The following is a 17,660-nucleotide window of genomic DNA, read 5'->3' on the forward strand; positions in this document are numbered from 1 at the left end:
AACAGATTGTCCAATTAAAACAAACCTGAAGGGGCCTTTAAAAACCAACGTAAACACAAATGAACAGGAAAACGTTGGCAGAACTTTTCTCTCCTCTTGGACATTGTGACATTTTAAACTCTTGAGTCATGACTGGGGTCCGTGCAGGTGTGACGTCGACGGTAAATCACAGGTCAGAAAACTCAGAGTCACACCTGAGAAAATGCACTTATGCACTGAAGAGAGAGTGTGATTCCTCAATATGAAGACTAAGTTTGATCAACTGAAGTAAGACGACCTCAGGCACTGACGGAAGCCAGTCATTGTGTCGCAGATGCAGCACAAAAAAGCTGAAATGCAACTTAACTTTGGGGGAAAACGTCAAGAGGATCAGTCACTTAATCTGGAAATGAGCTTCAGCTCATGATCCCACCTCCTCAAATTCAGTCTTTTGTTATTGTCTTCATGTGAGAGAGAGAGAGAGAGAGAGAGAGAGAGAGAGAGAGCGACCCCTAGTGGCAGAAATGACATACTATGCGTTAGGGGTGTCACAATTCTCTAAGTCTTTGATCCGATTTAACCCTAACCTGTTTACACACCGTGGTTTTCATGTCATCAGCGCAAAATATTTCCACAGTGGTGATTTCAGAGAATGTGTCGCCCAAATCAGCAGTAGCCGTGGTTACTGTAAGTTGGCAGCAGCTTCTGGCTTGCAGGAGGCGGTGCTGCAATGGCTAGGGGTGTGGTTAAATCCCCGATTCCACCTTTGCTTGCTAAGGTCGAGATCGTGGCACTGCTACTCTGCGTTAAATCCACCTTGTGAAAGACTCGCCTAAAAGAATGGACGCCTGTGTTTGTAGTCACTGAAGTTTCAAAACACAAGTAACTCTCCTGCATTGAGAAAATGGTGGGGACACTGATGCTGCAGATCCACTGTTTCAGAACTTTATTGGGCACTTTGTCTTATGCTGTTCAAACACGCTGCAGCCATAACTATGCAAATGTATTTATTAATAATGAATAATATGCCCAACGCTCCTAACCCACATTAAACATACATTACAGAGATTTCCAACACAAGTACAGCTCCTGCTGCTCTTGTGTACGGCTGAATATATTTACCCTGCAAGGGCGGCTTTATGACCTAAAGATGCAGGCGTCACCTGCAGCCAGGAACCTTTTAGACGATACCAGATGTCAAAGACGCTGCATATTTACAGCCTCCAAAAAGGAAATCTCGGCTCCTTTGTCTCTGCTTCCTCTGGAGCTGACTTCGTTTCACAGGCAGGAATCTCGGAGCTGAAGCCACAGCCTCAGACTCAACCAATCATCCCGACTGTGCAGAGGTCAAAGTGAACCGGCAAGATGAATCGCACCTCATCCATAATAAGTTGATGTTGCTGTAAAGTGTGCGGCGAGCCGATCAAACATGCCGAGCTGGAACTTATTCCACTTCAGTATCGATCTTTGATGTGGCCTTGATGTAGCCGCCTCAACATTTTTCACCACAAAATGCGTTTCTCCGCGCGTGTGATGGGTGTGCAGCCGCAGAGTCTCACATTCACCTTAACCCAGCGTCAGCAGTGGCAGGGAGGAAGTGAACTTCTATTGGGGGGAGTGGATTATTCAGCACGTTCACTGTGAGCTGACTTTATCAGGTTCCTACAGTCAGAGTCCTGGTATCAGCCGAGGAGGAGGAGGAGGAGGAGGAGGAGGAGGAGGAGGAGGTTAGTTTCATTAGGCTGAAGAAGGCCTCCTCTATCAGATCACTGCTGTAATAAGAGACCAGTGCCACCTCTGATTACACTCACTTCATAAAGACTGTCTGTGTGTGAGTGTGTCTTCTTGTATTTGCTGCCTCTTTAGAAACTTTTCCAGCACAAACACTGACCTTCCCAGGACCAGAACCCGGGATTCTAATTTCACATCTGCATTGTGTTAGGTTCAAGTTAGGGTTAGACATTAAAGTTAGGGCTGGAGATCCTGGAATTCAAAAAGTCCAAACCCATTTCTTCAGACGTCTACGTCTCCAGAGCACAGGAACACGTATTCACGAACACTGCGCAGCATCGGTAACTTCCGGTACTTTTTGGTGACACTCACTTTTGTGGATACTTGTCCTGTAGAAACAGACAAACTTTGCAGCTGTGTCTGGGCGTTGAGAAAACACAGATGTTCGCTCTGAATCAGCCTTTTTCTCGGCAGTAGCTTTCCCAAAAAACAGCTTCTGTTTGCGACCGTTTCTGTCATAGCGTTGCTGCGACCGTCTCATGTCTCGTTGAATAAGCTCTGGCGTTGAGTGATGCATCACGATCCAATGAATGTGTGATTGGATGGTGTTTTTACAGACCTGTCCGTTCCACAGGTGACTGACATTTTTAATAGGTTACAGTCGGAGTGTGAAGAGGATTTTAATCAATACAGTAAACAATGATCTTGACCTTTAAGTGGTTCAGGTGAAGGATAAAGTTTTGTTTAAATGAATGGAAGTCACTCGTTCAGTCTGTCTGTCTGTCAGTCAGAAGCTTCACATGTCTGCTCGTCCCCTCTCTGTCCTCTGGCCGTCTCATTGTCCTCCTCGTCTGCGTCTGTTCATTATTCTTTTTTTTGAATGAAAAACAGAAATGCGTCACGTTTCCGTGGATCAGACACTAAACCAGGACGTCATTATGAACTCAGAGTTTTCAGACTGACGTGTTTACATGAAGTGATATTTTTATTCTGTTTACTTGTGTCCATGTAAACTTAGCTCTGCTGCAGAGTCCTGAGAAGGACAGCTTTGCAAACCTGTGTGTGTGTGTGTGTGTGTGTGTGTGTGTGTTGCTGCCTCCTATTGATCAGCAGCTCCTATCAAAGTGTAGGAAATGCTCTCAGCTGGTAATTACCTGCTGAGGTTCACTTTAATGACCTTTCACCTCAGGACAGATAGCCAGCTGTAAAGTGTAACATTTCATTAAACATTACGCCCGTTTGCTCAGCGCCGACCTGCACATACATGACCAGAGAATCCAGCACACTTTTATAAATGTTTGCTGTTTTAAGCTTCTTAAATGTGAATATTTCCTGGTTTCTTTGCTTCACATAATAAAGAAATCATTAAAACTGAATAATTTTGAGGTTTGAGAAACACCAACTAACACTTTATGACATTTTATGGACCAAACAATTATTCAATTAATCAAGAATATCGACAGACTGATTGCATGATTATTTTCACTCTTATTCTCTGTAATCTGATATTTTTTCTATTAATTGAATCATTCACAATAATGGCTGTTCTTTCACAGATTAAGATATGTCAGGCACTACAGTGTGAAACACGTAAATATCCTTAACTCATAAATGATATCTTTAAAAAGCAATCTTTATTTTTGATAATTTCCACAATTTTGTGACCTAGGGCAGCACTTTACTTTGTTCCCTAATTGCTAATCAATTCATTCTGTTGGTCCATGGAATGTCAGAAAGTGTTGATCAGCAGTGATTGATGTTTCCACAAAACCAAATGTACTCTGTCACAGAAAAGTAAAGAAACAAGAACACATTCATATTTAAGACGCATAAATCACAGAAATACATATATAGTATTAATACAATATAGTAAGTATAAATGAGATAAAAAAGTCAAAATGAAGAGATAAAAATGACTTTGAGGATATTTTTAGTATCACTTAATTTTTTCTTCCATACTAACTTGTTGCAGCCCCTGTTCTATTTATTATTCTTTTTCCCCCACAATAGCCATGATTTTCTGTCTTTGCTCGCCTGTGCTGTGCTGCAGGATCAGTGGGGTCACGTGGAGGAGATCGAGCTGGTGAACGACGGCTCTGGTCTGGGCTTCGGCATCGTCGGAGGGAAGACGAGCGGGGTGGTGGTCAGGACGCTCCTCGCCAACAGTGTGGCTGACCGGGTAAGAGACGCTGCACTGAAAACCAGTGATTTTACATCACAGCACGCAGGAGTAATTCATCTACTGCTTCCTCTAACACTACCTTCGGATTTGTTATTTGTGAGGGTTTAGTGTTTGAAGTCCATTTTAAGTGAAACAAAGTGACCAAATAAGGCAGCAGTAGACCTCCAGCTGCTGTTTCCCCACAATCTAAAAATGCTCTTTTTTCTCTATGGGCTTTGGTGTGGGAGAGTGAGCAGTTGTATTTCCTTGTTATCAGTGAGAGCGACAGTGTCTCAATGCTGATTTCTGCACAGCACAGTCTGCACTGATTATTTGTCACTTTAAAAATCACGTGCAGGTATTTACAGCTCATCCAGTAGATTTTTAGAGAAATTAACTGGATCTAATGGCTTCTTGGGAGGAAATAAATCTGTTTTCATCTGAAATACTTTCAAAATATCAGCAATTTTCACCATTTGCATCATTTTCTGCTTGGGGAAGGGAAATGAAGTGTCTGGAACCCTTGAGCAAGGCACTTCAAGACGAAGTATCAGCTCATCTTAGCAGCCAATCTGTCAACATGAGGTGTGGACGCAGAGGTCAGGTCCTGTTGGATGTTTCCTGCGTATATAAGCATTAACACACAAGCAGTACGTCAGAGCAGGCGGCAGCAGGAAAACTAGAGGAGGAATTATCGCTTTGCTGCAGGATTAATCGGGTCAATTAGATAAATTGGACATGATAAATTCCTCTGCAGCAGGAAAACAGCTCTGACACAGAGCTTTTTTAACCACTTTCCTCTCACTTTGTTCCAATAAAACACTCTGGAGCTTTTGAAGCCTCAGATCAACAGATTTAGACACTGAAGCCTTTTATTTGTCACCGTCCCTCCCTTATTTGCTTGTCATACAAATGACCTCTAATGTAGTAATGCGTTTGTTTGTGTTGAATAGTCAACAGAATGTGTTCATTTATTGGTTTGACTGGTTTTAGATGACATTAGACTAAATAAATCAATACCTTAAAACAAATACATCTATAGTTTAAAGACAGAATTTTAAACGTATCATTAGTGAATTAATAAATCATACATACGATTCTGTTCGTCTGGCTAAAACTGGACTTTTAATATGTCTTCTGAATGGAGTTTCTCAAAAAATAATGCGATAAGGAGTCAAATTACTTCTGCATGTGTACGTTAAGTCAGACCCGAGTTTTCCACCATCGTTTAAACCCGGAAATAATTCAACAGCGACAAAAACATGGTGAAATTTAGGCCATTACATTTGTTGGAATGACAAGAGAGACCAGTTTTATCCTCCATCAGCTTAAATAATTTTAGATTTTAGAGTTAAAATTGATTATTAATCGATTACTAAATGAATCGTCAGCAATTTAGATTTTTCAGGTGGTTAATGTGAACATTTTCTGGTTTCTTTGCTCCGTATAACAAAGAAATCATTGAAATTGAATCAAAACAGCACAATGTTGACATTTTATGGCACAAACAAGTAATTGATTAATTAAGAAAATAACATATTAATGGATAAATCATTGTTAGTTCCAGCCTTATTTCAAATATAATAAAATGGCCAAGGACATGCTAACAACTAGCATGGCTTATGGTCACCTAGTGTAGCGGCGGTGGAGACACGGTTATTGTTGTCCCTCATGATGTCTCTCTAAGTGTCTCTTCTCCTCTTATCAGGACGGCCGTCTCCGCACAGGTGACCACATCCTTCGCATCGGGGCGACGCCCACCACCGGCCTCACCAGCGACCAGGTTGTCAGAGTTCTGCAGGGATGTGGCAGTCATGTGAACATGCTGATTGCCAGGGATCTCCGAGGTCAGAGGTCAATGGGTCCACCACCTCCACCACCTCCTGACTCTGCACCGGTCTCCTCTTTACCCCCCAGACCTCCGGACCTGCCCCAACAACCCCCCAGAGTGGGCCCTCAACGCCGGGTCAGCAAGGCGGTGAGTGAGTGAGTGAGTGAGTGAGTGAGTGAGTGAGTGAGTGAGTGAGTGAGTGAGTGAGTGAGTATTGCTGAAAAAAAGAACAGAAATATGAAGTGAAGCCAATCACATGAGGACATTTAGATGATGTCAGATCACAATAATTTACTCTTCTTGTTTGTTAAAAAAGATTTTGACAAAGTTTAAGGGGTTTAAATGTCTTTCCGTACTGTGACAATATGGACATCACAGTTGGGTGCATGCAGTGATAAGTACATCTGAATTTAAATGTGTGTTCTAAAGGCAGTCGCTACATGGTAGTAGAAAAGACAGATTATTTATGTTTGACTTGTCCTTTGTGCATCATATGCCTCTGGCTGAGGATGTGATATATTCTGTGCTGAATAATATGGACTGTATATATGTGTGTTTTTCAGCCCAACCTGGAGGGATATGAGATTCACGAGGTTCCTTTAACAAAGAAGGACGGACAAAGTCTGGGCATCTCCATCATTGGCTACAATCCTCTGACCAGCCAAGGTGGGCGTGGACGAAACAACATGGAAACCGTGACATTCATTTAAAACTAAAAATAAAAACATATGCTGTAACAAAAGTATTGGGCCACTTGCTCACGCCGCCATGTTGGCAGGAACAGCTTGTTTACAGCGACTGGTCACTGCCAACATTAACTATTAATAAGTTACTAACATTTAATGCTAACGTCAAGTTTAACAGTCTCACTTTACATCGTATTGAATGTCTGACCTTTACTGTGAAAGAGTATGCCTGTCTTCATTGTGAAAGTGCTGTGATGCTTTTATTGTGAAAGAACCAGACTTTTACTGTTAAGCAGGCTGTGAGAAAATGTTCAAGCCTTGAAAATAACATGTGGACAGTTTTCAGTTTGCAAAACAAAATCATGACGGAGAATATATTGTTTCTTATTTTGCTGCTGTTTTTAATGTCCCTGTGTCCCTGGCTCTATATGTCCATGTTTCCCTGTGTCCATGTGTCCCTGTGTCCCTGGCTCCATATGTCCATATTTCCCTGTGTCCATGTGTCCATGTGTCCATGTGTCCCTGTGTCCATGTGTCTCTGTGTCCATGTTTCCCTGCGTCCCTTTGTCCCTGTGTCTCACTTGTCTCGCTTGTCTCGCTCAGATGCAGTGGGTGTGTTTGTAAAACACGTGGTTCCAGGAAGTGCTGCGGATCAGAGCGGAAACATCCGGGTGTACGACCGTCTGATTGGTGTAAGTCTAAACTTTACTCCACAATATGACAAATCGTCATGTGGAGACATCACAGCCCAACCCGAGTGACCTCCTGACCTCCCTGTGACTACTTTCCCCTGCTGTCTTTATCTGTCCTCGTGTCTCAACAGATGGACGGCATCAGTCTTCACGGTATGACCAATCACGAGGTGCTGGAGGTGATGAAGCAGACGGGTCAGACTGTGGTTCTCACTGTGGTCAGGAAGAAACCCAGAGTGGAGAGATCCCTGGATAAAGGTAAACACATGGACAGACAGGAGGACAGGGAGAGGGACAGACGTATTATTATTCTTCTGAGATTCCCCATTTCTTTTGATGTGGTGTGGTTTGTATTCGCTACCTCAAGGGGCAAAAATGATGAAAAAGAAATCTGTCACTAAAAACAGGGACTGAATCATTGACTGGTTCCACCTAAATCCTGTCTCCCATGATACCTTGCGTGAATTTGGGGCGCGACTTCCACCGTAGGAGTGAGACGCAGTAGAGCAGCGACGCATGCTCTTTTCTAAGCACTCCTGATAGATCGGCAAAAAGGCAAATATCGTGCCTCTCTGGCTCTTGTTGTACGTTTTACCTTAGTCTTAAAGCACTTAGTTCAACCCTGGTTTCCCTTAAACGTGCTGTAGTAATATAGCGTTGACCACCCAGACATTAACTGTGTGTAAATATCCACATATCTGAGGTTAAAGTCACTTTCTGTTGATTTTATGATTACATTTTATTATCTCTGCTAAGGAGTTTATGTTTTCATGGACATGGTTTTATCTGTGAGTTTGTCTGTTCTCTGAAACTTCTAAAGTTTTTGACGGATCAATCTGAAGTATGTTCCCATGAAATTTGGCAAGAAATCCCATTATTTTTCAGTGGGTGAAACTGTAAAAAATCTGTTAAATCTCACTGGATTTGAATCAATTTCAAATTTAAGTTAAGTTGGCTCAGTCCCATTAAACAACTTCAGATGTGTATATCTTAACAGATCAGGATGAATTTTGTCTTGTTTTTGTACGATGCTAATAGCAATAAGCAGGTAAAGTTCTATACAGATCCAGAAAGTCGTCTGGATTCAGTGGATCAAAATGTAAGCAGGTGTTTCAGGTGTACCTTGCTCAGGACCTACCCCAGGACTTGAACCAGCAATCCTCCGCTTACAAGCACATTTCCCTTTCCACTCATCCATGGGTTCTTCTTCTTTGAGAAGTTAACTGTTTTTAACTTATCACAGCTTTTGTCTGAACCCCTCCGTGCCTGTCCTCTCACCCAGATTAAGATGACAAATTTGTTTACAACTTGGTGTAATTTGCCCCAAACTCGCTGCAGAAAGTCTGGGATTCCTGCTTTCACCGGCGTCCAGAGAGATTAATTCTCCCAGTGCAGGGTCATTTTTTTGTGCTGGTCATCTTGGAGACCAGAGAGAAGCTGTGGTTTGTAAAGCAGGCAGAGGAGGACTGTGGGACTCTTATCTCCTCCAGACGTCTTTTCTTTCATAACTGGAAAAAACAACAACACAGAGACGTGCACAGCAGCTGAGTTCACTTGTAATATTCTGCTCATTTCTGTGACTCTTATCTCCAGAGAGTCAGGATGAGTTATAATGATCCTGACAGGAAAGTATACTTCAGCTGCAAAGGTAATGATCAGCCAGGAGGTCAACGCTGCCAGCATCCTCACTTTGTTTACTCGCAGTTAAAATGACCACGATTTTCACAAAGACTGAGTCCAAATATTCCACCAATTTCACCAATTATTAACCAGCCAACAACCAAAGAAATGGTAACCACACACACGTTCACATTTTATTCATTCAGTCTTAAAATCCATTTAGGAAACACTCGCACAGATCAGCCGCAACAATTCAACTGCTGACTTGTTTTAATGTAATTAGCTGTTTGATTTGGGACTGCAGTGATGAATCCATAATTAATCAATTCATTCATTTGCTAGATTTTATCAGTTTGACTCCTCCTTTTAATAACTAAAATAAGCTTTCTTAGTTTTTTAGGGTAACTTTGCTCCATATAACAAATAATTGGGCTGGGAACTGCTGCTGATTTCCCGATTTGCTCACTGGAAACAGGAAATGACACATTTTAAATAAAGGATATTGTGAATCGATATCTTCAAATAAAAAGATATTTGATTAATTTAGGTTTGTGGATAAAACAAGACATTTGAGAACATCGTCATATTCACGTTATCAAGATCATTACAACATTGAGAAAATGATCAAAAGATAATCAGTAGGTGTAGATCTAGTTTTATTGTTGTGGCTGATATTGTATTTTATTTATGTCCATTCCTGTGTGTGTGTGTGTGTGTGTGTGCGCGTGTCAGTGGAGAGGGAGCCCTCTCACGTGTCCCTGCGTAGATCACTGGAGGTGAAGTCTCGCTCGTCAGGGTTTGACTCCTCGGTGATGAAGCTGGGACCAGGATACCCCGCTGCAGCACAGCTAACCAGAGGTGAGCGCACGTCTTCATATGATCCTGACGAGCGTTAAGCGCTGTGAACCTCGGCTCATTCTGTGTGACGTGAGGAGGCGCAGGTGTCATTTAAGCAGGTTTCTGTAGCCAGTCATTCAAGTCCGTGTGGGATCACACTACATGTCGCGGGGTCACAGTCTTTCACCTGGAGGAGCTCCACTGGTGCGTCTCGTCAAGAAAACACAAGAAATGAAACCAGTCTTGATATCAGGGCAAAGGTCACAACTGGAAGTGATGACAGCCTCCGTGTTGACCGCTTTCTGGTTGAGAATTGGAAAAAAAATCATGGACGCAAACGTATCTTGGGCATTGTTTACAATAATAGTCGATGACATCGCTCAATGTGATACTTTACAAATGAAACCCTACTTTCAAGGTGTGAAACAAATGGGAGGAGCAGTGTTTGTACGATCATAGAATGGAGGTTGTTGAGCTACCACTGACCACGACTGGAATGTTGCGCCCACGTCGATTGCTGAGATTTGTCTTTTGTCTCTCTCTGTCTGTCTTTTCTGTCTGTCTCTCTCTGTCTCTTTGTCTGTTCACAGCTACAGAGGCAGAACTGAGGGCTAAATGGGCTCAGGCTCTGGGACCAACGTACCAAGTCTTGGTGAGGTCACACACACACACACACACATTTGTATTGCCCATCACTGGTCAGGTCTGTTCATTGTGATGATGATTTTAGGCACTAAAACGTGTTTTTTCTCAGTCCTGGTCCTGGTCCTGGTCCTGGGTGACCACTCCAACGCTCAGTACAGTATCAGTACTGTTAGTAACAGCATCTGTACCGGTGCTAGCGCCACCTCTGGTCAGCTCTTCGTTAAGCGTTGCCTGATAACAAACCCTCTCATTGAGTCATGTCTTCATTTCGCTACTCGTGTGTATGCACTTCATCCTTCCATCATCTTCAGGTTTTACAAAAATGCAGTTTTTTTGTGGAGTCAAAGTTATGATTCATTTTATATCAGTAAATAATTGTGTAGAATTCACAAAATAAAAAAGTTTTTATTTTATTTTTGTTCAGAAAAACGAATCAAGCAAACTTTGAATGTGACGTATTTCCACATTTCTCAAATTCAAAGGAGTAGTTTTTGCTCAGGTGTGTTTATATAGTTATATATACTTTTTAATCAGATTGTCTTTAGGTTGAGACATTCTATTTTGCATATTTCTATATTAAAAAAGCAGCCTAAACGCTCTGTGTTCTCAGGGTTAACCGTTTAACTTTCACTCCATAATATTTTCAGCAATAATTATCTATAATGTGTTCAAAAGCTAAGTCTTTGAAATCACTTTATCTTTGGGTAAAGATAAAGACATCCCAGGGATCTTAGTCTTTATATTATATTAGATTAGATGAATCTTACTGTGTTTTGCAGGTAGTGAACCTGGATCCTGTTATTGAAGACGATGCAGAGCTGCAGAAATCCTCCAAGGTGTGAAGCTTTTTCTCTTCTTTTAGCTCAATCAGATCAATGAGAGGCAACTAAATATCTGTTACACTCGGTTTCATTTAAATGCAAAACTACTTTCTCTTTAAAGCTAATTGAAGAGGATTTGTTGCCAGATTGTAGGATTTAATCTTATTGTTTTCCGCCTGATCTGTGGATGATGGAGCAATAAATAGTTCTATTTGTCTGCAACTATTGTTTTCTCATCTTAAAGGTTGCAGTTTTTGAATTTTTGCAACCCTAATCATCTCCTAGTTCATTTGTCCTTTGCTGCTTAAAGTGCTTCTTTTATATATTAATTTACTTACTTTTTATGTACTGATTTACTCATCTGTTTCATTTTATCTGTTACTACTTACACCTTTATTGTATTTTTTACCTCCTGTTCTGATTTATCTTTCTGTTTTTAAGGCATAATATCAGCCAGATGTCTGTTGTGCTTTATAAATAAAGTTTGATGGATCGTTCTGTTCTGCACTCAGCTGTTGCCCGTGCACACCCTGCGTCTCGGCGTGGAGCTGGACTCGTTCGATGGTCACCATTACATCTCCTCCGTGGCTCCTGGAGGTCCTGTGGACAAACATGGACTGTTGAGGCCAGAGGACGAGCTCCTGGAGGTAAGAAATGCACGGAAACTGAGCAGAACTCACTTCTGCTTCCCACTGAGTGTCAGACCAGTTTGTACAGATGTTTTCTGCAGATCTTGGAAATCCTCCAGTGTTTGAGGCTGTGAGAGTTTCAGTGTAGGTCAGCACAAAAACTGGAAGCAGGGGCAGCTGGGTAAGCTTTGTCAAAAGTAAAAAAATATATAAATAAATATCCAAGATGTGCAAAAACTCCAGAGTTTCTGACTGTTCAGGACTGTAGAGATGCTGTGTGTGGTTCATGTTTGTGCTTTGCTTGTGTCTTCACGTTAAAACCTCACTGCCGTTAGTTTCTCTAAAGCAGATGATCTTTCCTGTTCACACTCACAGTTCAAGGCTGCAGCTGGTAGTCGACTAATCCCTCAGTTACTTCTGCAGTAGCTGAGGTCACACAGCCATGGTAACGACGCTGCTCACCTCTATAGACGTACAGTATGTACGAGACAACGCTTAAATCAGGCAAAACGTCAGGCGACTCATCTCCGCTCCGGCTGTTTTCTTCATTAAAGTAAAGACGGTGGAGATATGTTGTTTTTACCACATCCCCACAGACAGAGGCAGTGGAGGTCCGTCACTGCAAAGAAACGTCCTCACAACGACGGTAACCCAGCACAGAGCCTTGAAATCCTTGAAAGTTTCTAAATTAAATCGTCTTATATAGACATGGGTCATTGAAAGTGCTTGAATTTTGTGTAAGACAGAAGTGAAGTGGATATTTTAGGTAATTGTCTTCCTAACACGTTTGTTACGACTGTTTCACGCCCTGCATTGCTTGATGCTGACGCTGGACAGACATGGAGACATCATCAATAGCAGTGTTGTGGACACTGTCCACTGTCTCTCACCGACCGTTGAAGTGAGATTCTGTGCAGAACAATGAGCGAGTAAAGTTAAGAAAGGGAGACAAAATGATAAAATTCCAAGATTGCTGTCTCACCAAAGACAAAAGACAAAGACTGACTTTGAGGACAATCACTTGTCCAGATGCAGAATGTGCTGTAAATCAATAAAAGTGACGCTCCTCCCGTCTGAAGCTTCATAACAACACTATCGTAAGCCGGTCGACTCCATACATATCGTCCATTTGTTTCCCTCCAGGCTCTCTGGAGTAAAGATAAATGAAAGTTCATCAGGAAATTGAAGATGTCAGGATTCTACAGGTCTGGAATAATGTCCTCTACTCCTTTAAAAGGATCAGATCTGTTCAGTCTGTCAGGTTTTTCGATATATCTGACGATGTCTGTGGATTTAAAGTGACAGTGAACTCATTCCGTGCCTTGATTAAATACAAAAGCTTCAGATTCTCATTGGTTTGCTCTGCGCTTGTTTGCAGGTCAACGATGTCCAGCTCTACGGTAAGTCTCGTCGAGAGGTGGTGGCGTTCCTCAAGGAGGTGCCTCCTCCGTTCACCATGGTCTGCTGCCGACACCCGACCTCTGACATGGAACCAGGGCGAGAATCTGAATCGGAGTCCGAGTCTGAACCTGAACCGGTCCTGCAGCCAGGACTCAGAGCAGCAGGACGATCGCAGCCCAGTGTGGAAGAGGTGAGAGTGTGAGGGAACAATTCGTATGAAATATAACAAGTTTTCTATTTGTACCTGAATAAAACAGTAGACTTGTTAAATGTAATGTTCAGATTTGATACACTTTGTATTTAGTGGCTGGTTTTGGGCTGAACAGCCTGTTGGTCACAGAGTGTCTGTCCTGGGACGGTACATTTATGTACCAAATTTCATGAATCTATTTCTCCAGTGTTGTGTTTTTGAACTTTAACGCCACCTACAGGCCTGGGTCCCTGATGAAAAGTGGTTTTAAGACGTTGTGCACCATGTTTGAAGTGGATTAGAAGAGTGAAACGCACTCAAATATGGACAAAATCTAAAATGGTAGACGTAGACTAACCCTAACCCGGCTTGACAGGATTTCGCTCGAAGATGACAATAATACAAACATGGAGCTCAAAAACCAATCTACTCCATGAATGAATGAGTGAATGTTTTGTGTTTCTCAGATCGAGCTGAAGCTGTCGTCGATGCTCGGCGGACAGACGGTCGCCAGAGACGACCACGGTGAACAGCAGAAGACACTCAGTCAGGTAACCTGTCTCACTTGATGACACACACACACACACATAAATAAACACAAGTAGATCCATTAATTGGTCCAATATTTGCCATTTTAGTTTTCAGAAATGTTGCTAAAACATTATTTGTATAGAAAATACTGGAGAAAGTGTATAGGTACTGTTGGGTTGTATACAAATGTGTTTTCAAGTACTTTTCAGAAAGAAAACTACATGTTTATATAAGGTTATGCTCTGTTTCATGCATTAGTGGCATCATTTTGGTCAGAAGTGTCAAAAATAACCTGTAATCCTGCTTTAAGTCACATTTCTATGATTCAGTTGTTACATGTTGTTGGTTTTTAGTCTGTCTTTATGTTTAAGAATGAAATCTCAGCTGGGCTTCAAAGAAAAACTTTATTTAAATCACAGTGTCTTCCCATTTGGACTCAATTGTTTTGGGGAATGAGACATTTGAGGATGATTCAGCTAAAATAAAAGCCCCTAAACAAGAAAGAAACACTGTCAGCAAACTCTGTATTCTGTTTAGTTTTGAATGAAGCTGCTCCTGGTGGTGTTTAAGAATTTTAAATCAGTCTAACATCTAACAGCTGTTTGTGATTCCTGTGGATCAGGAGCAGGTTTCTCCTGTGGAGGAGGAAGAGGAGGAGCTGAATGAGGAGAAGATTCAGCAGCACCAGGAGGTGAACGATGAAGAGGAGGATGAGGACGAGGGGGAGCTGGCTCTGTGGTCTCCAGAGGTTCAGATGTTGGAGCTGCAGAAGGAGAGAGACAAAGGCCTGGGCTTCAGCATCCTCGACTACCAGGTGATGTGTTGTTTGTGGAGCATCCTCACAAATCCAGACATAGGACTCCAAAATGGCTGCCACTCATAATCGCACTTCTCTCTTACTTGTTTCATGTTAAATCAAGTCATGTTTTCATAGTGCTGAGCTTTTTTTACCCCAACTAAATAGTGGTGAAATTAGTGGTGACATCAATCCAACCTCCTTCTCCTCCGTCTGTGTCCTTTCTTCCTTCTTTCTTCCTTTAATAATTATATTAGTTCCTAAATTATCCCCGTACAAGACTCAAAACTCGATCAGCCTGATGCATAAAATTCTAATCAGCTAATATGGATGATATAGAAATACCAAGAAATTAATTAATTTATAATGACCCGTTATTCATTTAAAGATATACAAACACCTTAAACTGGAAGCAACAGCCAATGGCCGCCATGTTGGATGTACACAAAAGCCGATTCTCTGTGGTCATTTTGTTAATCCCTGTAGCGCCAGGGGTTTGTGAGTGGTTTCCAAACTGCCGACAGACTCGGCCGAGGTCACACAGGCTACAAATAACGATAAGAAACGTCAGTTTTGAATGAAACAGACATTTGTTTATATCATATATATAACCAGGCACCACATTTTATATTGAGGTAAAAGTGACCACATTTGAACTTAGCGGGTCAAAGTTACCCTGCGGTCCCACCCACCCACTCTCAGCAGCCAATCAGAGAGCAGACACTGGCATCGGAGTCTCTCTCACTACATTACCTCATTCATCGCAGAGGCAGAATGATGATATCACGTGTGTGTGCGTGTGTGTGCGTGTGTGTGTGTGTGTGTGTGTGTGTGTGTGTGTGTAGTGTCATGGCTGGTTGGTCTTGGCTTCAGCCTCAGATTTGGACAATGAAGCTTCTGTTGAGAGGCCAGCTGGACACGCACGCACACACACACACACACACACGCACACACAGAGGGCCTGGTTTCCATGACTTCAGAGGACATGACACTGACTTTGATACGTTTCTAACCTTAACTACAACTACTACTATACTTCACCTAACCATTCACCATGTCTTCACCTTAACATGTGTGGATTAAAACATCCTACCTGCTTCACTGTGACGGCGGAGCATGAGAATGATTTATTATATAAAACACAAATGTGTTCTTATTTTTCTTGAATACGTGCACAAGGTTCACGTCAGTGTGAAACCGGCCTGTAACACTTTTCCACAAAATGAAATGAAGCAACTACCCCCACACACACACACACACTAATCTCCTCTGCCCTCCTCTCTCTCTCTTTCTCTTTTCCCACTATATCTCTCACCCAAGGGCATGTCGGTGCAGCGTCTGTGCCAAAGCGTTTCCTGTTACTGACTCTGCTGCTGCTGTCAGACTTTGAGTGAAAGATGTTCGGAGGCAATAAGAGAAGAGCCGCTCTGGTCCGTGTGTCTGGACTGGGCCTGATAGTCTCCACTAAACCTGACACACTTTCAAACCTGAAAAATGCCACTGGGCTTATTTTTCTAAAAACAGAAACATTGATTAATTCACCGTTTCTTCCCGAGTATACAATCCAACTTTATTTATAAAGCCCTTTAATAACAAGTGCTATACATCTGAGATAAATATAATATAGAAACATAATGCATGAAAGACCTAAAAAAATGGACAATAAAATAATAAAGTACTGTAGAAAATATAAAAACAAATAAACAGGTATAATCTGCTTCATACAGGGTCGATGGCCAAAGAGTAAGTTAGTTTTGAGGTTAGTTTTAAAAATGGACAGTGAAGGAAAAAGCTCTTTTTAGATTTTGGTATCTGTTGGAGCAGCTGATCAGATTTTAAGGATGAAGCAGCTCAGAGAGGAAAGACACGACAAGAGCATTAAAGGATTTAAAAACAAATAAAATCATTTTAAAATGGACTCTAAAAAGCAACATGCAGGAGCAGCATTTTGGACAAACTGGAGACGCGAGAGGGCCGTCCAACTGACGTGTGTCTGACGTGTGACTGACGTGTGACTGTTGTGTGACTGACGATTGACTGGTCTGACTGACGTGTGACTGAAGTCTGACTGACGTGTGACTGTAGTCTGACTGTAGTCTGACTGACGAGTGACTGTAGTCTGACTGAGTGACTGACTGACTGACTGTGGTCTGACTGTGGTCGACTGACGCGTGACTGTGGTCTGACTGTAGTCTGACTGACGAGTGATTGTAGTCTGACTGACGAGTGACTGTAGTCTGACTGACGCGTGACTGAAGTCTGACTGTAGCCTGACGAGTGACTAAAGTCTGATTGAAGTGTGACTGAAGTCTGACTGACGCGTGACTGTAGTCTGACTGACCTGTGACTGTGGTCTGACTGTGGTCTGACTGTAGTCTGACTGTGGTCTGACTGTAGTCTGACTGACGCGTGACTGTAGTCTGACTGACGCGTGACTGAAGTCTGACTGTAGCCTGACGAGTGACTAAAGTCTGATTGAAGTGTGACTGAAGTCTGACTGACGTGTGACTGAAGTCTGAAGGAGCATACATGTTACAAAGGACAGAACATAACAGAATGGCTTAGATTACCTAATGAAACAAATATTAAAATAAATAAATAAAATCAGATATGCAATTTACATCAACAGATCTGTAGAGGAACTAAATACTGTAAAGAAAATATGGATTATATTTACAAAAGTGACTTATGCAGCTAATTATTGCACATAATTTGACTATTGCATGGGGATAAATTGCACTGACTGAAGGTAGAGGTAGTTAAACACAGCAGTTAACACAGTTTATTATTGTACAGTCTGACTGCGGTTGGAATGAACGACCTGCGGTAGCGTTCCTTTTTGCACCTTGGGTGCAGCAGTCTGTGGCTGATGGAGCTGCTTAAGGCTCCCACAGTGACGTGAAGGGGGTGAGAGATGTTGTCCATGATAGATGTTAGTTTGGATAGCATCCTTCTCTCACCCACCTCCTCGATGGAGTCCAGAGAACAGTCCAGGACTGAGCCAGCTCTTCTGACCAGTTTGTTAAGTCTCTTCCTGTCCCTCTCTGAGCTTCCACAGCCCCAGCAGACCACCGCATAAAGGATAGCAGATGCCACCACAGAGTCATAAA

At 42.2% G+C, this 17,660-nt stretch overlaps 1 protein-coding gene across 1 annotated transcript in view; it reads left to right on the top strand.

Annotated features, from left to right (window-relative positions):
- The window catches only part of patj (PATJ crumbs cell polarity complex component), a 91,264-nt gene that overhangs the window by 10,212 nt on the left and 63,392 nt on the right, over positions 1-17,660 (top strand). The window contains exons 7-18 of the mRNA XM_044043876.1: positions 3,761-3,889; positions 5,580-5,849; positions 6,266-6,368; positions 6,992-7,080; positions 7,212-7,338; positions 9,433-9,558; positions 10,128-10,189; positions 10,962-11,018; positions 11,516-11,650; positions 13,011-13,223; positions 13,691-13,774; positions 14,377-14,568. Of these exons, the coding sequence (XP_043899811.1) occupies positions 3,761-3,889; positions 5,580-5,849; positions 6,266-6,368; positions 6,992-7,080; positions 7,212-7,338; positions 9,433-9,558; positions 10,128-10,189; positions 10,962-11,018; positions 11,516-11,650; positions 13,011-13,223; positions 13,691-13,774; positions 14,377-14,568 (1,587 nt within the window). The remainder of the gene's footprint in view (positions 1-3,760; positions 3,890-5,579; positions 5,850-6,265; positions 6,369-6,991; positions 7,081-7,211; positions 7,339-9,432; positions 9,559-10,127; positions 10,190-10,961; positions 11,019-11,515; positions 11,651-13,010; positions 13,224-13,690; positions 13,775-14,376; positions 14,569-17,660) is intronic.

The sequence above is a fragment of the Solea senegalensis genome, linkage group LG14 (genome assembly GCF_019176455.1).
Source record: "Solea senegalensis isolate Sse05_10M linkage group LG14, IFAPA_SoseM_1, whole genome shotgun sequence".
NCBI lineage: Eukaryota > Metazoa > Chordata > Actinopteri > Pleuronectiformes > Soleidae > Solea > Solea senegalensis.